At 36.9% G+C, this 22,284-nt stretch overlaps 2 protein-coding genes across 2 annotated transcripts in view; both read right to left on the bottom strand.

The window, feature by feature from the left end:
- Positions 1-193: 193 nt before the first annotated feature.
- LOC145764267 (uncharacterized) lies at positions 194-15,461 on the bottom strand. Its single transcript, XM_082575890.1, has 10 exons — positions 15,344-15,461; positions 7,738-7,878; positions 5,704-5,870; positions 4,863-4,921; positions 3,626-3,725; positions 2,861-3,019; positions 1,866-1,996; positions 1,560-1,633; positions 1,154-1,273; positions 194-465 (listed from the first exon to the last, which is right to left on the bottom strand). Exons 1-10 carry the CDS (start codon positions 15,384-15,386, stop codon positions 194-196), a joined length of 1,266 nt encoding a protein of 421 aa, XP_082432016.1. The 5' UTR covers positions 15,387-15,461.
- A 3,410-nt stretch (positions 15,462-18,871) lies between these two features.
- Positions 18,872-22,284, bottom strand: part of LOC145765112 (E3 ubiquitin-protein ligase MSL2-like) — a 36,199-nt gene continuing 32,786 nt past the window's right edge. Inside the window, exon 4 of the mRNA XM_082576865.1 lies at positions 18,872-19,787. Coding sequence (XP_082432991.1) covers positions 19,691-19,787 — 97 coding nt within the window. The 3' untranslated portion in view covers positions 18,872-19,690. The remainder of the gene's footprint in view (positions 19,788-22,284) is intronic.

Raw genomic sequence — 22,284 nt, 5'->3', positions numbered from 1 at the left:
ATAAACATAAGGAAAAAAATAAAATTTATAAATCATAAAATTTCTTACGCGTAGGGTGGCTTGCAAATACGACAAGACTGCTTCGCGCCAAGAAAAGGCATAATAGCCTACTTAAAAGCTATTTAAGGCGTTGAAGTCCTGGTTAACTTAAACCATTTATCAAGACGGCAACTTAATTTTCTACGTCAATACTTCAAGGTGTATGAAAATGCTCGCCTCTACAGTAAGTTCCATTTCCGTGGTAGCCAGCTCTGCATGCACAAGAATGACTTCCGTCTGTATTGGTGCATTGGGCATGAACATCGCAGTAACCAGTCAAGGAACATTCGTTAATATCAACACAGCTGGTGGCCTCTTTCTTGTATCCTTGATCGCAAGAGCATTCGTAACTTCCGACAGTGTTGATACAAAAACTGTGTTTGGGACAGTTGTGAGAAACGGTTGTACTTGTACACTCGTTGATGTCTGCAAGAATGCAAATACTTTTCATACCTAGTACTTAATTTCAAACGTACAACTTTTGGATAACTATTAATTCTGACAGACAATACTATGAAAATAGCCCTCCCTCTCTCTTTCCACTTCACTTCAAAGAACACTGCCCTATTCAAGTTTTATGCGGAAGTATTTTACAGCCCTTCCTGGCGCCAACCAAGCAGGTATGATAAAGGCTACAAGGATCAAAGATAGCTCGTTTAGTTTATTGCATTGCAATTTTGATTGCTATAGGGGTGATGTGTTTAAGAATGAAAGTAATACCAATCCTACAATAGTGAAGCGCGGATACAAAACGGGCCCAAATACATTCATCTGGGGCAATAGGCCTTAAACAATGGGCATTTTCTTGTTGTGTGATCTCAAATTACCACCCATTAAAGCAAGTGGGCCATTTCATTGTAGGCCTATACAACTTTTTTTCCCTGGAGAATGTGCAAACTTGTGGCACATTGAAAACTTGTAGGTAACTTGAGAATAACGTGAAGATAACAATTAGGATATCAATTTGACCATTAAATAATTGTTTTGTTTTTTTGCCAAAACTAAACAACTGTAATCTACTGGTTCATAACAAATTTGTAAAAACCAAAGAACAATTTTATAAATCCCCAACTAAAATAGTTCAAACAGTAAAAGTTGAATGGTTAAAACTCACCAGTGCAGTTGTGGACTCCGTCCCCAACAAATCCTTTGGCGCAAGCACAAGTGAAATCGATGAAAACATTGCGACAAACGGCATTCTTGTGACAATTGTGTATCTGGCACGCCCCTTGCACTAAAACATACAACTGTCATAAACTAGGCAAGTCATGTTTAATAAAAAAAACACTTCAATGCTTGTGGTTACTTGTTTGCTGTAGAAATTTTGATTTCACGTTAATCTAAATGTAATGAGACATAGAAATCTTTATCGCTTGATCCAACCGAACTTTTGCAAGTTATTTCCATTCAGATTTGTATAATGCAATTTGTTTGCACTAAAAAAACGTAAGGTAAAGCAAATAAAATGTTCAAAACAGTGTAAAAAAAACTCAAGTAACTCATGTGGTTCTCAAACTCACTTTTTCCCAGTATATTCATGTATACAATCATCACTCCCATCACCTCGCTCCTCGTGAATGTGGAGGAAGGATACCTTTCAAAGCAAAATTTCAACGGTTGTTTTCTTATGGTGCTAGTATTCTGTACTAACATGCTAATCATTTTTTTTAGCGTAGTATCTCTTCAAAAACTCATAGCTTGGTTTGGAGCCTATGAATTCACAAAAATATCTTACAAAATTAAAAAAACCTGCGACTAACAATTGAAAACTATGCCAATCAATCGTCGCGTTTTTTGCGACAAAATTTGCAAAGCATTTCATTTACCGTGAAAGAAGAGTATAGCCAAATATCAAATGACTCGGATTGCCGGATATCTTGACAATGGTGTTCAAGTCATTTGTGGTTCGCCCAGTCGATGTAAGTGTGAAGTTGACTGGTGGGACTGACAGCCATTTCTGTGTTATCAAAGCTGTTTGTTATCATGCCGCAAAGGTGCGCACAATTAGATTACCTCTAAATGGTATCTTCAAGTACTCTTCGCATGTAAAAAAAAACGGAGCAAAACGAAAAACATAGCCTACCAACTTTAAAAGGGTCCATTTGAACAGACAAATATGATATTATCGATTTAATACATTGGTTGAATTAATATATTGCCAGACAACACCTGCCCATAGCATAAAATCTAATGACTTTGTTTTTTTTTTATTTACAAAAATAAACTATTTTATTCTGGGTGACCATTTTGCTCCAGGCTTGGGTCAAAACTGGTATAACATGATCAGTGATGAATCTAAAAATAACATTTTTGGGAGGGCACCAGAGCTTCAACAAAGCAAACCATTCCGAGAAAAAATGGACCCTGCAACTACTGAGGTTCATAGAAGTTAAAGTTCGTAGAGAGCTTGATACCAGACTTTTTTTAACTTTACCTAATTTTGGTGTTTTTTGCGTATTTTGTGGGAAATAATGTTTTTTAAAACGCTCACTTTGTGTGTTTGACAAAATGAATCATATTAAAATTAGATTTCTGTAAAGTTTTCATAACCAAAAATAGGATTTCAATAATTTATTTTTTTTTTTTGACGAAGTTTTCTATGTTCTCATATAGTGTTGTAGGCTAGTCTCTGAGTGGAACTGCGAAAATCCGTCCGAGATGTCTCCACTTTCCCCTATTTTGTTAAGCCCATTTCACCTCATACCTTCATGAACACTGACTAGATATTGATTTTATTTGAAAAATTTGTTTACAAGAAAGTTATATTAAAAAAAACAAACCAGGATGAATTAGCCAGCGGAAAGAAATAAACAAAGCGCACCTGCACACTGTGGAAGACAAAGTAGACTTCACAGATTGTTGGATCTGAAGCGTTGCTGACTTGAAAGACGCGATAATCAATTGTGAAGTTTTCCTCCGTTGCTGTCCCACTGAATGACGTCATTCCTCCATCTCCGTCAGCTCCTGCATTGCTCTCCACCTAGATAAGGCCAGAGATGTCACAGGGGGTCGTACTCCCCTCAAAAAATAAACAAAAAACATATTTTATATCAAAAATGCATTGTTTTATTAGAGGTATTCTAACTTGACCTCAGTCAGCTTCCCTTGCTAATCAGCTACAAACATTAAGCTGCGCCACTGAGAAAAGTCTATGCGTTTTTCTGATTATGTATTCATGCTGATGAAAAATATATGCACCTCAATAACTTCGTGATAATGACTTTAAAAAAATTCAAACATCATTGTCACTACAATTAAAGCAAGTAAAACGAATTTTATAGAAATATTATAGAATCTACAAAAGTTGATCAAAAAAAGGCAGATGGTCTATTATTCTTTATAAGGTCAGTTCGATTCATTTAAGGACCGTCAATTGGATAGAACTAAAAGGGGCAACTTCATATTCAACTGTAACGTAATAATGTATACATACATACATTTTGACATGTCAAAATGTTTTACAAATTAAGCTAGATAAGTCCAATTTGACCTAGCACCCTGTCTAAATGCGTGTGTAGCTTATCAAGATGGATTAATTGTTGACAATGATGTTTTTAGAACCATACATCAAAATACGATATCTTACCCAAATAGTGTATTCGTGCTTTTTGGCTTGAAAGTTGTTAATTTTGAGAAGAGCAACAAATGGATGGCCGGCAAGTGAAACAAACTCAAAGCCTTCCAATCTACGGAGCATTTCATACAAAAATTAATATTGTGTTGGTAAATAAAATTTAGGAAAATAAAATTAGGTTGTAAATGTTTATAAAAATTTACTTAAAGTTCCTTCTTTTTTACCTCTGCAAACGTTGAATCGATATAAAAAATGCGATTTTTGGAGCTGGAAGAATGTTTTAACTTTTTAAAATAAGCAATATTAATCGGGATCATAGATCTTACTTGGCCGACATATATTACAGATCAAATCAAATTATAAAATCTAATTATCATAATCAAATTATAGATCAAAATATCAAATCGAAAAAAGTTGGTCTTACATTACACCAGTGGTTCCCAACCTTTTTTGTAGTCACGAACCCAATTTAATGCATAACCTACTGGAGGCTATACTTACTAGTATAGAATATCATCAGCTAAACGAGCGAAAATTTTGGGCAATAATGGGGATAACTACACGTTTTTTGGGGGGTGGAGAGGGGCACGTGACCAAGTGCATTCCCCTGCATCCGCTACTGGATATGCATCACAGCTGACGGAAATTTTAATGAAATAGAGTCTCAAACGAAACATGTCAGAATTCAACGTCCAAGAAAACGGTTGTAGCATATAAAAATGAACGAAATACGAAAACAACAAAAACGATTGAAAACAATGATGATAGTCTGCTAACTATGATGCTAGTTTGTTGTGATTCAATTTTGAGTTTTTATGATTCTCTTTTTTCGTTGCTCAAACAACTGAGATTTAAAGTAGTTTATATGTAGCCAATACCAAGACACTCACAGACCCCTTTTCACTATCTCACGGACCCCCAAGGGGTCCGCGAATCTCGTTGGGAACTTATGTATTGCAGTAATTAATGTTTCTTGATACAACTTATGCCGATACGTCACCGCGAGTGGCTAATCGTTCAACAAATCCTCGAAAACACGTCGTTTCAATTTCCTCACGAAAAACATGCAATCTTGGCCGGGTCAGACAACAACATGGCTTCCAAGACCCTTGCTTACCAGTCATTTTATCAAAAAAAGATATTCACAAATTTTAAGAAAACTTTGACACTTATTTACTAAAATTGTGATTAAAGTAAAATAAAACAGTAGTATTAAAAATAGTTCAATATATCTTGAAAAGAAACTCACTTGTAGTATTTATTGTAGAAAACATCGATGTTTTGCTTGTGGTTATCACTAATGTGAAGCTTTAACAAACAAAACACAAAAATTAAATTAAAAATTAAGCCAAGTTATGTCGTTCTTTCAAAAACATGTCACAAAGAAAAAAGAGTTTTATTACAGTTCTCGCTGAAAGTCTTTTTTATTCGTCGACGCAAACGATAGCAGCCTACAATAGTCGCTAGGCTGCATGAGTTATAGTCACCGCATTAACAAACAGTATAAGCCCCTTAGGACTACTAAAGCAAAATGGCGGCAAGTATTTTTAATTCAGCACCAAGCAGTTCAAAAATGCATTCGTTGCTAAAAGAATTATTACTAACTCCATACTGAATGACCAGAAAATATGATTTTGTTGTGATTTTGACAATTCAATTAGCGATTGACCCCACGCAATTAAGCGACTATTGCAATCAAGGATGCAAACTCGGTGGATGTATATTCGAATTCATATTTGAGTTCATAAAATATTTGCAAGATCAAGCTATCAGTTTCCAATTCTTCAAGCCAGATTTCCTTAATTTTAATTTCTTGCAAATGGAAGTTCTTCGCAGCCTTTCCATCGGTAACATAGGCTATTGTATAAAAAAGAGATGGAATTTTTGATATACATCGTAAAAGGTAACGATCAAGTGCAATCAGTTGAGAATCACTCTTAGGAGTTATTTTTTCATTCGAAGTCAATCGACGTTCTCTAGTCTGGGTTCCAGTTTAGAGATTATAATTTTTCGTTTAGCTCCAGCTTTGATTGGTCGTAACTTAGAGGTTGATTTAACATACAAAGACCATAAAATAACATGTTTCTCACTATGTTTCCTTTATCATACATATCTCGCCCTCCGTCTTTGATTTGGCTCGGCACTGCATCTGCATCAGCGTCGTATGAGTACGAATACCAATCCGCAATTAAACCGCGAATAATATGACTTGACTCGCGGAATTCGTTCAAACTCTCGTTCAAGGAAAACGAGAAACCTGAAAACATATTTTTCCTTTTTCACTGAAAATTAAAGTTTTCTTTGAAAGTTAAGATAAAATGCAAGGAATGGATGCCAACTGTGTTCTACAATCGATTAAGCACAAACAAAATCAGGCGTTTTAAAGTAGCATCTACTAGCATTCTTCAACCTTTTTGTTACCGCTGGAACCCCTGATTAGCTTTCGCGCTTGTCGCGGAACCTCCATTAAAAAAATGTTGATTAAAACAATAACGTTCTAACGCAACAACTATCACTGTTTCTTTTTCGGCTATTGACTAGACTTAGCCTCTTGTCTAACTGGCCTACGTGGAGTGTGAGTGCGGCACGGTGATCTAAAATTTAGAATGACGCATCAATACTGAAGCAAGAGTTCAATTTCCATAAAAAACGAGAAACTTTCACAGAACTCCTTAAACTCACGGAACCGCGCTAAAAGTTCAGCAGAGCCCCTTTTGAAGAGCACTCAGTGGCGTATCCTGGTTGGTTGAGCAAGGGAAGCAATAAAACTCGTGAGGGAATAGAGCGTGCCGAAGGCACGTGTTTTCTAGGGGGTCCGGGGGCATGCTCCCCCGGAAAATTTTTGCAAAATTACACTCAAATAATGAATTATACTGCTTTCTGGAAACACTTTTAGGGTAATTTTTGTATGAAATTTATTAGCAGATAAACAGCTATTAACTTATTAAAGGTAGCTCTTACACACGAACGGGCAAAGGGCAAAAATGCGACTATAATTAGAGAACACCAAAAACTCAGCTACAAAGTCAAGTCTAGCTTAGACCTCACATATCCTGTCTTATTCCAAAGTCTATCCAGCCAGGATAACAGTGTAAAGCCAACATTTGGCTCAAACTTTTGCTTACAAGGCCGATATTATAACCATAACAGTGCCCTAGATTTTCTCATTACACAGCTCACTGGCACAACATCCAACAGAGCAGAGTTGCCAGACTATGAAAAAGTCTTAAAGCCAAAATAATACAAAGAAAAGGCCAAAACAAGAAAAATATTAGACAAAAAAGGCCAAATGGATATATTTACCTGTTTCTATCAAAAATAATAAAATTTACATATATATTTTATAACTTATAGTGGATTTTAATAAATTGTAGCAAAAATAATTCTGAAAGTAGCCCAAAAAATAGCAAGTTAGCCTATAAAAGTAGCGGATGAGTTTTGATCCGCCACATTACGAGTATTAAACAAGTATAGAACATGTATTGAACAATGTTGAATATGGTTTCATCTGGTAAGGTTACAATATTAGAAAAATATTGATTATCATGCATTTTGAAAAGTTATTTAAAAAAAAACTAATTCGCGGAATTTGGCTAATCTGGCAAACCCGCGACTGGAAGCAATTTTTAAATCGCTTCCAGCGATTAGTTAAAAGAAACGTAAATTGCGAAAACTTTGCGCTGCTTTTTTCCTTTCTTTCAAACTTGTTTCTTCTTATTGCAAAAACGAGAGCAACGGATGCAATACGAATCTTCGCTTCCGTTGGCTTCCAACTTTTTTAAAATTAAAACCGAGTTCAAAATCATACGGGGGGCATGAGTTAAAAACCGTTCTAAATCGCATTTAGGTAAAGAAATTACGAAATTGTTTTACGGAAAAATATCAGCTTCTCTTTTTTCAATTTTGACAGGGGAAGCAATGCTTCCCTTGCTTCCATTGAGGATACGCCCCTGAGAGCACTGATATATCCTTCTTCTGGTAGGCCTACAACAATGTAGGTAGACTCTCTGTCAAAGATCACTCAACAAAATAATTAGGTTTACTCATTAGTACTCAATAATTAATAAGTTATATCAATGAAAAAACACTGGGCATTCAAAGTTAAAGCGACTTTAATCACTAGCCTGGTGAAAACGCAGAGGTAGTAGGAACGCGATCTGTGGTAGGAGCAAAACCGCTGTTGTTCCATATAAATGCCAATGGATTGACAGTTGATACTCGTGGTTGTGATACCACCATCACTTCAGAAGCACACAATCGATATCCTGGAACAACAGAAACATAGAGATTAGAGAATAAGTAAAAGTAGAAAAAAAGGCAGAAACTTTAATTCACTGCTGCCAGATGAGGAAGTTTGTCTCAAATTTTGGGAAACTTTAAAGTCGTTGAGTTCAACGATTGTAGGCTAATTAAATATTTTGTGAGTTTAGGAATTACGAAAAGAGAGAACGGTCTGGACTGGAAACCAGAAAATTTCGGCTTGAAAAGGGCGAGGGCTTTCTTTTTCTAAAATTGCATAGACTGGCAAAAACATATTCAAAACAAGTTGAAGACTTTTACCATTTTTAAAAGTGCTGTGGTGTTGCTCGTCGTAGCGCCAAATATAATTTAACACAACTTAGGTTGTCGTTTTTCCTGTCAAGTCCTAGAATTTTGACCATTTTGTAGCTGGTTTGATTGGTAGCCTATAAAATCAATTTCATTGAAATATAGCAAGAAGTTGGTCGTATTTTGCAGAAACGTTTGTAGAGGCCGATCTGCCATGCTTGATAGCTCAGTCAAAATCGCTAGTAGGCTTCAAGTCGGTAGTTTAAATAGGAGTTGATAAATATAGTTTTTGTGTATATTTTGTGTGAGTTTGATCTACTTTTTCTGCTATTTTTACCATACAAATAATAGACTAAATTTTAACATCTGTGCTAGAAATTCAAAGAGCATCTGGCAACATTGGAAGGATTTGTCTTTTTTTAACGTAAACCGTAAGTAAATTTGTAAATTACAGGTGAATTGAAACGGCGAGAGAAATTTTGAGCAACAATTCTCTATTTTTCTTTGAGAATCTTCTTCTCACGCTCTCGTTTTCAGTGGCAAAACCACAGATCAAAACTAAATCAGTTCTTTATAGCTTCGCTCAATCAATCATTTTATTTTTCGTCATTAAATTTCGTCCGGGACGAAAAAGATACTAACTACAAAAATCGATATAAACCTACCAGCACGATAACGAACGGGAAAAGATGGCAAAACCTTGAAAGGTTTAAAACGTGCCTGAATGAAAAATTATGTAGTAGGCTATATATTAGTTAGCACGGCCACAAAACCCCAAAAAACAAATAGCAAAAAATAAAACAAAAACAGAGAAGCACACATGTAGTATTGAATGACAGCCTAATGAAAAGTGTTGTGGATTGAATTTGCCAGTTCCAATATTGATGTGGATGAGCACTGAGCAGTCATAAAGAAGGGTTGATATTAAAGTTGCCAGTTTTAAGGTAATTTTATTTGAAAATTTTGAAACTACTTTAATTTTGAGCAAATAATAAATAAAAGTAACATAAATTAACAGACGTTGGTTCAACTGGTTTCAAATAAGCAAGATTAAAAAATAGAAATGTAATAGCATAGCGTAGAAATAGCATGGAAATTGCATAGCGTCTGGCAACACTAATCAAAAATCACCAAAATTTAATGTTTATGGGTCAGAAAATCAATTCGTTCAAAATTAATTTGTTGGCCATGTTGCTTCTCACTTAAAAGTTTATAAACAGAATTTAGAAGAGACGTTTGAAAAACAATGTTAAGTAAACAACTGAACGTGACATAGTGTAGCTGTGTAGCCTAACATGACCTGATACGATAAGCAAACGTACACGACTTTGGCACCAACAAAAGGAAAAGATGGCTGAACCAAAAGGTTTAAAATATGCATTGATAAAACAGTTTTGGAAAATTAATAGCCTATTTTAAATTTGCACAGCCACTAAACTTAATTGATATTGGGCTCGCAGTCGAGAGCCTGCATGTTCGACTCCAGCCACCCGCACTTGCTGTTGTTTCTCTGGGCAAGAAACTTAACGATAATTGCCTCTACCTAGTGATCGATTTCGAGTAATGGGTAGTAACTTACCAAATTTAAGTCATAAGTAAAGTAGACAACCGGAAACAGACATTGCCGTCGGCTGCAGCGTGGGTCAGGTGTAAGTTATGTCGGAAGGCGTACACCGATGCATAGCGCTCAAGTCCGCTTTCCCGCAATGCAGGATAAAGATAAACAAACAAACAAAAAATATTGCTTTGTTACCTAATTTATGATGAAAGCAATAGAGATGTTTAAAGTGCCTCTGACAGGAAAATAAATTCGCTAAATTCACCTCAGATACCAAAGAGATGACACTAACAAACTTCCCTGACCAGCAAATCGTAAAAAATATCAACAGGCTACTAAGACGCTTGCAAACTTTAGTTGACTTTTGGCGAATCTGGCAATCAGTCAATGACGTCACCATGGGTGGGAAGGATACATTCTTTCTCTGTGGTGACTTGGTAAGGTATGGTACAACTACTGCAAAACGTGAATGTGTGGGGCTCTGTTGGTCTACAGCATGTGCAAAATGAGAATTACCGAAATAAAAAAGTCAACTTATTATTACTATCAGGTTTAGATCAAATAGGTTGAGTTTATTTTTATCAAACAGCATCTCAATTCAATTGAAATTGCAGTTTTTCTAAACTCCTGTAGGGCTACAATTTTGATAATTTTTTATTTGTCCCAATCTGGCTACAGCCATTTGCACTGTAACAACAGTATCTCACAAACAGTATCCTTAATTTATGGTTGAGGTAATGCCTGCAAATTGCTGTTCATGTGTCAGTGACAAAGACCGTGTGCTATATCTTTTCACGCTTTCCTACAAAACAAGGTGCTGAGAAGAAAATGGTCAAAGTTTTCTTCAAGTGTTCGAAAGTGGGATGGGCCATACAAAACTAGTCGTATATGTTCACTTCACTGGAGATGATGCTAACACCACCAACCCAATTTGGATCTTCCCAGCAATGAGTGGCGTGCTGGCAGGCGCGAATCTAAGAGTTTTTTCGGGGGGGGCCAGAAAATTTGAAAATCAATTAAAAAGAAAGAAAAGGCTAAACAGATATGAACAATGATACTACGATATATACGATATGCTATAAAATAGACATTAAAAGAACCATTTTCATCAATTGTGATGCCGAGGGACTAATATCAGCTGTTTAGAAGCTTATCAAACCATTTGATGCGGAAACATACAATTTCTACAATTTTTCACAAAATTTCGGGGGGGCCCGGGCCCCCTGCCCCCCCCCCCCATAAATCCGCGCCTGCGTGCTGGGAACTCTAGGTTGTGCGTTTGCCACAAGTGCGAGTCTATGACCCCGCCCAATGAATGTGTATGTTGCCATGAAGTGCCACAGACGAAAGAACTTTTGAAGAAATACGCATATAGTTGTGTTACAAATTTGTCTGACTTTGAGGCACACTTACATCCTGCAGTTCTGAGGACTTTTTTATGAGGAGCAGGAAGAACTGGAGAAAAAGCAATAAACCGAAAGGAGAAAACGGAGACCTTTCAAAAGAGTAAGGATGCTACACTAGGCTAAAAATACCCTAAACGCTAAAGAATGCACCTTACAAGAAGTGATTTTATTTCCTTGCAGGCAGTATCGGTAATTAGTCCCCTACAGGCATGTAGGCTGTTGGAGTGGATACTACAAGGTGATGCTCTCGGAGCAATAATCGGATTGTGCTGCCGTCATGCATTGTTTGGTGAATCCGAAACAACTTACCAAGTCCAAATGGCCGTTACACCGGATTTCAATGGCCAACTGAAGGCACATTATGAGAGAGAGAGAGAACTTTTATTTATTTATGAATAGTGAATATGAATGATGATTCGTACGATTTCTTCATTTTTCACTTCAAGTACATTTTAGGTTTTGTAGGAACGTATCCAGTACAGTTTTATTAAACTGCGAAAAACAATAAATCTTTGAAAAAAGCAACCGCTTGTACCAACTCTGACCAAACTGTGATCCACCAATTATATCTAGGAAGCATTTGTTTCATCCGTCGCTAACGACGCCCACCCAGGATGACGTAACACCACCAAAGTCGTCCCAGAGCAGTAAAATATGGAGTTTCGCCTGTGGTGGCTCTGCGGAGCTGTCGTTTTGTATAAATTTCGCCCTAACCAGTCGAGTTTTGAGGTTAAGATTAAAAAGTTCGCTAAGCATAATTCTGCGCTAGGAATGGCTTAGAAAAGTTACTATACTTGGATCCAACCTATCAGGGGCACTTTAAAGGGGCAACACTAAAATGTGGAAATGCGGAAACGCGGAAATAACTTTAGAAGTAAAACAGTCATAGTATTTAGTGATCTCACAATTGCTTCTAAATAATAGCCTAAATAATATCTTTCAATGATATTTCAACATAAGAAAATGTTCGGTATTGAGTTGTGGCTAAAAATCGCATTTCCGCCTTTTTCTTATTTCAATAAATTCCATTAAATTTCAAAATTTACTCCAATAACTGTGGAATTAAAACAGTCAAAGTATTTAATGACCTCACAACTGCTTTTAAACAATATCTTTCAATGATATTTCAACATAAAAGTAGGTTCGGTGGTGAGTTGTTGTTAAAAATCGCATTTCCTCATTTTTCCTGTTTAAATAAATTTCTTTCAATTTTCGAAATTTACTCCAATAACTGTGGAGTTAAAACAGTCAAAGTATTTAATGACCTCACAATTGCTTCTAAACAATATCTTTCCATGATATTTTAGTGTTGCCCTGTTTAAAGCACTGATTAAGTTGCTAAACTCCATTTTAACATCGTTTAAACAACGCAAGACGTTGCAACGATATCAAATAATATTTGCAAAAGATAGTTTAAAGGTGAACGAACGTAATATACAAGAGAAAGCGGGAGAAGAAAACTTGCTCTTTAAAAGGCTATTTTTCTGTTGTATCAAATTCTCTCGATTTTGTGTCTAGCCACCAACAATTTACAAATTCGCAAACCGTAATGTAAACGCATTGCAGTGATTGATTTGAGATTCAATGATCAGATTTTGGCAATTTGGATTCTCAAAACTATCTTTTCAAAAAAATATGAAGAAAATGTAGTCAGTCGAGTTCAAAATCAAAACAGCATCGGCCTCCAGTCATTATTATAGGTTCGCACGTTGGCAAGGCCTATGCAGGGCCGTTGAGAGGGTAATTCGGGCCATGTACCAGTGAGACCCTCGAGTTGCAAATCAAGACATTTCTCAGAAAAACGCAATATATCAAAATAATACGCGGTAGTTTCTTCAAGTTTACGGGCCTCTTGGAAAAGTTCAGGTGTAACGGTCCAGGAGTTACTGCGGTCTGAAAGTTACCGTAACTTCTGGACCGCGTATACGCAGTCTGAAAGTTACTGCCAGTCCAGAAGTTACTTAAACAGGGTTTTCAGATTTGACGCTTGCAGCAGATTTGTATAAATGATTTCAACATTGGAAACATGTTGAACTTGAATTAAGACTTATCCACCATTGCATCTTAACAACATGATTTACAGCAAAAACGTAACTGGGAATGAAGCGAAAATAAGATGAAAGTTAAAAGATGAGTTTTGTACCAGAAGTTGTTGCTGTTTTGGAATGAAATTTGAATTTGTAACCTAACAATTTACGTAGGCTATCATTTTAACCTGATTTGTTTGTATTATACCATTTGAAGTTGTATCCGTGCCTTACGTGCGTTGGCAAATAAATTTGCATGGGGAAGTGATTGACTAAATGACCACTTAGCCTATATAGTCTTTTGCTGTCATCCTGATTGTGCTATGATGCAACCTACCATTCACAAGTGTTATGAGTGTTTTATTGACTGGTTGCAGGCTATATGGCTCTGTTGAAACAAATAGTTTTAATTGATTATCGCTCCAAACATTTCAAAGTTTAAATCGTGGCTATACGTTGGCCATGGCCGATCTTCATAGCAACTGTCCATACAAATCTTCAATATATCAGCTAAAGTTATGTAGGGGAAGGTGGGGCAGGACGGGACACTTAACTTTAATCGATGTTTTGCAGAATTCCTTTTTATCAATATCGGTAACTTTGGTATCATGTTATTTCTATTGCACACTACTACCAACCAGCAAGATACAAAGACTCAGTTAGTATCGCATGACCTTATAATTAACAAAAACAAAAAAAATTAATCTGTCCCATCTTGCCCCACACCTGGGGCTGCCCCACACCCCACACCTTGACCTGGGGCTGCCCCACAACCCCACCCCACACCTTGCCCCACACTCTTTTTTTTGCAAGTCATCGAGAATCATGGTGTCCTTTAACATCTAAATGGGTAGAGGACGCTAAAGCTAATACTTTTAAAAATATCCACGGTGTCCCGTCCTGCCCCACGTCCCATCTTGCCCCACCTTCCCCTAGGCTAATAAAGTTATAGCCTATAAATTTTTATTTGTTTTGTAACATTTTTTATTTTCCCTTTATATCTTAAATGTTTCTGAAGGTGTTGCGACCGTGCCAAATTTTTTTCAACTCAATAACTTACTTCGATCACAAGCACGTTTTAACGTTCGCGTTTTGTCGCTTCTACCTTTTTCTTGACCTTTGCTATGTTGATGTGTATTGTTTTGATATGATGGTCAGAAATAAAAAAACAACTGAACTAAACTGAACGTGAATCGGTGGTATTTAATAAGCTATAGCCTACAGGCCTTAATATATCGTGCAAAGTTTGCATTTGAAGGCTGACTTGTTAGCCGCTGGTCTTGAGTTGTAGTTGACAAACATAGTCTTTGACTATATTTTATGTAGACCTATTTCATGAAAGTTAAAACCAAAGTTTTCCAGTGAATGAAGCACTGAGCCCATTTTTGGTCTGGTTTCTCATAACTACCGTTTTGAAGAAATATAAAGTAACTTTGGCTACATGTAGGCCAACCGGTAGTCAAAACGCCATCAACCTTCAGTGAGTGGGCTATCACAGTCTCACACGAGGGGAAGGCTTTAGCTTTTACGAAAGTGTTGAACACTTTGAGATTCCAATGAATTTCCGTTGGACTCCCATCGAAAACACGTGGCACGAAACTTAAAGTCTAGAATTATGGTTTCGTGGTGAGAATATTTATCCTTGGGATTCATCTTTCGCATACTTGCAGAGGGTTTAATCTACTAACCAAGTGAAGTTTCAGTCCATTTACAAGTTTTCCCAAAAGAATTTTGAAAAAGCACACCCACTTACAATAGCAGTAACTTTTGGACTGCTTCTGCGGCGTTGCAGTCTGGAAGTTACTGTCAGTCCAAAAGTTACCAGCGGTGCCCGGCGTTTTCACAATCGATAGAAAAGCGAAAATTGTTTCAACTAAGTGTAATGAATTCATTGCTCTCAAACTAATGCAAGCTTTTCAGTTAACATTACAAAATACTTATAATTATTAATCTGATCTTTTGAGAGGTTAAAAATTTAATTATTTTTCAAAACAAAATTAAATAAAATTTAAATGAAATATTTGGCAACTCTTGGCATGCAGTAACTCTTGGACTGCTACACCGGGCTTCGAAATTTATTCCAGGTCTAAAAGTATTCCCTAGACTAGAGTCTAGACCCCTTTTCAACGCTATTGGACCTATCCATATAGATTGCTATCATGCTATGGCTACGTGCAAAACACTCACCAACCTTCAAAAATACAGAATAGTAGAAAAATGTAAAAACTCCCCATTGTACTTGCTCAAGGTTACCGATGCAAGCAATCCAATATCTATGCCAGCTCTGCCTGAAATCAACTTAAACTAACCTAAAATGCAATAAATTGCCCAGCTAACACTCTATTTAGTTTTCGTTATACTGAAGCAGTCTTTGTAGGTGGGGTTGCCACAGGTTCATTTAAAAAGATCCTAAGTTCATGCAAACAGTACTGTAGCCTAGTCCAAATATTTTCGGTGCTCAAAATAATTCCAAAAATTAGCCTACTGTAGTGAATGCTTTGGCTACCTGAGGAAAACCAGATATGTCTAACTGGCACTATTAAAATTTTGTTACCTTACATCTTCTTTTGGATTTACATTTGTTTACTTTGCTGCTTGACAGTATGGAAACCTGAGGGGTAGGCTACCAAACTAAAAGGCTGCACTTGCAACAAAATAACTTCAAATCATAATTTCTCAGTGCTTCATTTTAATAGGCTACCTATCGCTAACAGCTGCATTTGCAGACAAGGAGTTCAATTGGGCAACAGCCAAAAAAACAGCGCCAATACGAATTTTTGGCACCATAGAACAATCAAAAGTAACCCAAGTGGGCGAAAAAGCGGCGCTGCATCAGTGGTTTAAAACCTCTACAAATAGTATGCAAAACTGCCAGGAATAACGTAGGCTACCAAAGGCTTTGTCCGTCCGAGGATGAAGATTGAAAGCCAAGCCAAAGCGTCTAACCTGGCAACTCTACGCTATTTGTAAATCAAAGTCAACATAAACTGCTTACATGCAGCTTAGTACTTAGTAGAGACAAAACACAAACTTGATTATGACGTAACAAGTAAGTTGTCCTGTTATTCCGTCACAATAAATGACTTGAAGATCCAATTGTTGTAAACCAGTTTGAATCAAGCTTGCACGGTGCGCAACTCAAAATCAGGGATGTCAGATTGGAATAATTGATTCCAGATCTGGAATCAAAACGAACTGTCTAGTAGGGAAAAAAAATGTCTGGAATCTGGAATAATTTTTAGAAGCAAATTGGGATGGTCTAGACAAGTCTAGATTGTTTTGATAATTGTATATTTTTCATTGCATTTAGTAGCTGTAGCGCGTGCGCGTAACTTTCTGCCCTAGTTCCGTCTCTTTGTTTGAAACTTTGTTGCTAAATTGCACGCTCTCTGGCGCGAAAGCCTGCCTGTCACGTAAGTCGGTTGGCTGACAGGACTTTCAGCACACTAGCACTGGGCTATATTTCCATGTAGCCTACAGTATGTTAAGTTTACTTTTAGTCTGTTATGTTTTTAGGTTGTTACAGTAGCTATTGTTGAGTATTTATTGATTTTCATATTTTGTTGCATTGAAGAAGTTAGATAAAAATTAGTTCAAAAATCCAAGGGTAGCCTACCGTACGTGAAGTTTATTGTAGGAAGAATATGGCTCTACGCTACTGTCCAAAGAAAGTGTACTCTCAAAAATATAGACCTGAGTGGCAGAGGGACTTGAGATTTAATGTCCATATTAATATTGTGTAGCTGTGGATGAACATACTGTGTTTTGATATCGAAGACTTTTATACGGATTATGTAATTTTAATCATATTAGTTGGTATTTCATTGCACAGCAGCACAGTCAATGCTATTCGTTGTAGTGAACTCTAATTCGTAGTAGTAAATTCTTGGAGGCCCATTTCAACATAAAGATTCTTACCACTACTTATTGTATATCTACAACATACACTGCATATTTAATGGTATTTTGTTTTAGACTTAAAATGAAATGTCTAGAATATATTTGGAATAATTTAGAATGAAACTGGCATGCAATCTGGAAGGGAAGGCTACAACTAATCTGACAACCCTGCTCAAAATAGTAGGCTAGATCAGTGGTTCTCAAGTTTTTGTCTTGGCGGACCCCTTTGAAGCAGTTGTGGACCCCTTGAAAAATTTATCTGAAATTTTGGTAGCCTATAATATTGCGTCTCCTAATGGAATCAAATGTTTCAAAAGCTTCGAAGCGAGACTTTTATTTGAATTTGCTGAACCAGTAGACCAGCAAATCTTTACCAGATCGGGTAGGCTACGGATCTGATGACCAGGGGCGCCGGAACGAATTTTGACTGGGGGGGGGGGGGCAGGTTTATGAAAAAAGAGCACTTTTATTGCTGAAAGGCTTTTTTTAAATAAGATATAGCTATAATGCTCATCTATCAGCTCATTATAGAGTGATGATACAAGTGTCCGTTATACAAACAACAATGGCACAGAAGGGCATCAAACAATGTTATAATGATGTAACCTACTGTGATACAGAATTTTGTGTTCTAAATATTCTTTCAAGGCAAAAATGAAAGATTATAATTAGGCTAAAAGCGAATACCGGTAGCAGAAATTGTTATAAGCTTATTGCAAAATATGCAGTAGCTTACATGACCTTAAAAGGGCACCACTGAAATTGCCCCCTCCCCCCACCAAGATCTGAGTCATGCTGATTTAATGTTTTTCTATAAATTTCATCGAAAATGAATAGAATTTTTGCGGCGTTAGAAAGAATTCTTCCCTTTTTTCATTTGTAATCAATATTAATTCGTTATAATCACAGTCAGCATTGCCAGATGGTGTTCCAGACGACACCAATTTTGAAAAAATTGTGTAATTTAAAAGGACTTGGTGTAGAAAAATTTTCTTGTACACCATCAGAGATTTGGTGTAATTTTGAAAGTATGTGCTACTTTGTTGTAATGAAGTATATTTATTGTTGTGCTGCATTTATAAAACTGTTTGTCCGTAATCCTAATCTGTATGCTTGTCCGTAATCTGTGCTGACCTATTGCCCGGCTGCCTTGAGTCTTGATTGTCTGCTGAGTTCTGAGGGTTTGTTTATTGCTGAACTACGTTTATCGGCTGATTGTATATGCTACACCATGAGTAGTCCGCCCCGATAGCTCAGTTGGTTAGCGCGTGACTTCGTAAACGAAGAAGCTTCAAGATTAAGCGGCGCTGGTTCGAATCTGGGGCTATGCGCTTGAGCAACGAATTCTAAGGACTGTTCTCCATTTAGCGGCACCTAATGGATGAAATAATACCCCGCAATAACACTTCAACAATTGTAAACTTCACTCAAGACACAAGAAGAGCCTTTGATGCAAACGATCTAGTGAACTTTCACAAAAACTATGTTCAGGAAAAGCATCAGAATCTCGTCGGACATGACGCGGCCAGAGTTACCATTCAAAGTTTCGTATTTGACCGCTAGCAAAAAAAGTTGCACATGCCTGATGTAAAGTGGTGTGAGTGCAAGGTATTTAGCTCCTATTCAACATTAGGCCTATGTCATCATAAACTATCATTATTTTACGCAGGCATTAACGTTGCTTAAACAATTTAGGGTATGATAGGTTAGTTGCAAGAATAAACATGTCACTTATTTGCACTTGTGCAAGTACATTGTGATGCTTTCAGATTTCTTTGTGGTGCGGCCGCAGTCTGACACTTTTTCAAACTTTACGGTGTGAGAGCATACATTTGTAGTGCAGCACAGGCAGATTTTTTCAACCCATGACATCACTAACGGATATAGCAATAATAAAGAAAACAATCACAGTTCGCAAATATATCATTCAATATGTGAAGTAGATTACACGAGAAAATCATTTTTCATTAGGCATGAGCACCCTGGATTGCTAACTTGATCAAGGATTGGCGCTGGAAAGTAGTGGGCGACATGTCATAGAATCTGCTTATCAGCAGACACAGAATAACACTTGATCAACATATTTGAAACAAAAATGGGCCAGAGTTTAGAAGATTCATCAATCATGCAGCGTTACGATTCGCAAAGCAAAAATGTTTCCAAGGTGACTTTGCCCAGTTTTAAACCGCCTTGCATAAAATAAAGCTTCATCCAACAAAGAATGGTAGTTTATTTGAAATATAAAATTGTTTCAGCATACCACCAAACAATGCCATTTCATGTGGACTTAGTTTCCTGCACTTACCAGGACACTTATATCAGCATTGTCACAACTGTAGGTACGATAAAAACGTTAACGCATAGAAAACAACCCACTGTATGCCATCGTTGGATTTTAAACACAAATAATTTACTCCAGTGATGAAACAAAAAAAGAAAATTCTCCAAATTAACACCCGAGGAAAACATTCGTCGAAGCTTGCTGAACGTGGATTTTTCAAAATTCGGCTCTTTAACAGAAGTTCGGTTAGTCTCAGCAAGATTTCGGTTCTGGAGAAAAATGTTTCCTTTCTCAGCACATTTGTTTGTTCGTACTCCACTCTCGTCCCTTTGTGGCAAATTCAAGACGCCGAACATGTCACGGGTCAACAACTTGGTCAACTTTCATTCCATCTTCCAGAACTTGGCCCACCGAAATACTTAACACATTGTTTGAAATTTTGCTTCTCGAATGCCTAGAACAAAAGAAAAATTTAATCAAATAAAACTCGAAAGTAGGCAATCATTTTTTACGAAAACTACTATAACATAATATGCCATTTTATCGCATAGACTCGATACGTTGAAAATTAATTTACAATCTTAATTTCGGCGAAATGTCTCTATTTGCAAGCGACACAATTATTGGCGATTATGCGACCTCGCAAAAAAATTCTTTCGATGGTCAGAAACCCAGTATTATTTTCAGAAAATGTTTAAACGTTTACAAAAAAAAATGCTGCAATCTGAGTACCTGTTGAGATTCAAATAAAGCTATCTGTTTGGGTATGACAGTTAGTCAGAGATAGTTAGACGTCAAAGATTTCGTGAAACATTACAAAACCAAAGTGGAATTTAATACTATGCAGCAACCACAATTAGGGTGTCCCACTTTTAGGCGACTTTTCAGGAAAATTAGGTTCGGGTCAAATTCTGAATGGATTTTCGTCACTGATTTAAAAAATAACGTTATTTTTTATTATGACGTCATCTTGATGTGCCAGCTAGCGGATTTTTGCTATTTTGGCCTTATCACGAATATGGTAAAAGCTAGAGACTTGGAACTTGTGCCAAAATGATCGGAAGGGACGATTTCCTATTTGTTGTCAATACAATATGAAACGCTAACTGCCACAGAAAAGGAGTTATTTTGAAAAAACATGTTTTGCTCATTTTTGGACAAAAAAATGAGAAACACGGCAATTTTGCTACAGTGATGCTTTTATTTCGATAGTTAAGTTGCTCCACCTTGTTTAGCAATTAAGTACAGTAGTAGACTGGTAGTAGTAGCGGTACACACTCTTGAATGTCTCTTCCATGTAAATAAGATTTATTTTACACACGCAAAAAGCTTTTTGGAAGGCAAAGTGAAAGGCCCTAATGCATACAAAGATGGTGGTTTGATGAACATAATTAAGAAAATATTAAAACTTAAGCCCCAACATCTGAAAATCCGACAATATTGTAAAGTTTCATCACAGCTATAGCCGCAAATCATTTAAAAGCCAAGATCTCATGGTTTTCTGAGCACAAGAAAGAAGCTAAGATTCATCTTTTCGGAGCGACCATATGTGTCTTCTTGCTATGGCAGTTCATTTAGTGATAAATGTTCCAGGAAATTTGAAACCCCTACTTTTTTATCGTCAAGAAAGGTTGTCCCATGCGCGTTGAATAACAACAGCGAGTGGTTACTTAAGATTGCTGATTTTTGGGCATTGTGTTTGGCCTCAGAATATCCCAAAACTTCAACGTATGGTTTCTTTTATTGTTTGTGTTTCTTTGCCAGCATTTTTAGTCATCCATCTTAAACCTTCCGCTGCTGAAGGTCCCTCAATTGGTACTGCTTACAAGAGATTTATTACTTGCATATAAATCTGTGGATGAACCAGTATTCAACGCTGTTCTGAAACATTTCGTTAAGCATTCATCCCAATGGTTGAGCCCTGAAAACGTTGCTTTAAGTTCTCCACGCTGAAGCTCCGCCTTTTGCTGCTGATGCGGCAAGATAGAAAAGTTGTCCAAGAAACGTTGATATCGAGCAGACGCTTTTGAAGCGTGACAACTTAAGTGATTTTTTTCTCCGAAGAAAGTAAGATGGCTCCACGCATTGCATGTTTTTCATCTCCATCAGTGTTTTTGCGTATGATCAACAACAACAATGGAGGAACAGAGCGCTTTATTGGCAGACTGAAACGCGTTCGTTGTGAACGGCTTGATTCGAGATGACCAAGATGATTTGGCCAAAACAGACTTGCGCATTTGTGCTGCTTTGCACAGTATGGTGTGATAAATAATCCCATTGAACTGTGTTGTGTTGTTGAATAGTGGTTTTGTTTGATAGATCTTTGAACGAAATGATTAAGGGTTTAAAGTTAGCTAGTACAGTATTAGTAATTGCAATATGCATGTAAAAATCAATGCTGAGGTATATAATCAATTGTAAATACAATATGCTAGACTAACTACCACTGTACTTAAGTGTTAAACAATGTGGCGCAGCACAGCAACTTAACCAAAATAAAAGCGTCACAGTAGCAAAATTGCCGTGTTTCTCATTTTTTTGTCCAAAAATGAGCAAAACATGTTTTTTCAAAATAACTCCTTTTCTGTGGCAGTTAGCGTTTCATATTGTATTGACAGCAAATAGGAAATCGTCCCTTCCGGTCATTTTGGCGCAAGTTCCAAGTCTCTAGCTCTTGCCATATTCGTGATAAGGCCAAAATAACAAAAATCCGCTAGCTGGCACATCAAGATGACGACATAATGAAAAAATAACGTCATTTTTGAAATCAGTGACGAAAATCCATTCAGAATTTGACCCGAACCTAATTTTCCTGAAAAGTCGCCTAAAAATGGGACACCCTAAACCACATGTAATTGTAAATAACAACTTGTAAAAACAGAAGACCAGATGTTTCTACCGTAAATGTAACGCTGTGATGTTCTAGTGCCTTGTTGCGCAGCTGTGAAAGA

This window comes from Aplidium turbinatum, chromosome 2, assembly GCF_918807975.1.
Source record: "Aplidium turbinatum chromosome 2, kaAplTurb1.1, whole genome shotgun sequence".
Classification (NCBI taxonomy): domain Eukaryota; kingdom Metazoa; phylum Chordata; class Ascidiacea; order Aplousobranchia; family Polyclinidae; genus Aplidium; species Aplidium turbinatum.
This window is presented reverse-complemented; position numbering and strand designations above follow the sequence as displayed.

Coding starts and splice junctions, on each gene's coding strand:
- LOC145764267 (XM_082575890.1), bottom strand. CDS start 15,386: ATGGGGAGTTTTTACATTTTTCTACTATTCTGTATTTTTGAAG. Junction 4,922..5,703: donor TGTATGATAAAGGAAACATA/GTGAGAAACATG, acceptor TGTTTGTTAAAG/CTTCACATTAGTGATAACCA. Junction 1,997..2,860: donor TTGTCTTCCACAGTGTGCAG/GTGCGCTTTGTT, acceptor TTGATAACACAG/AAATGGCTGTCAGTCCCACC.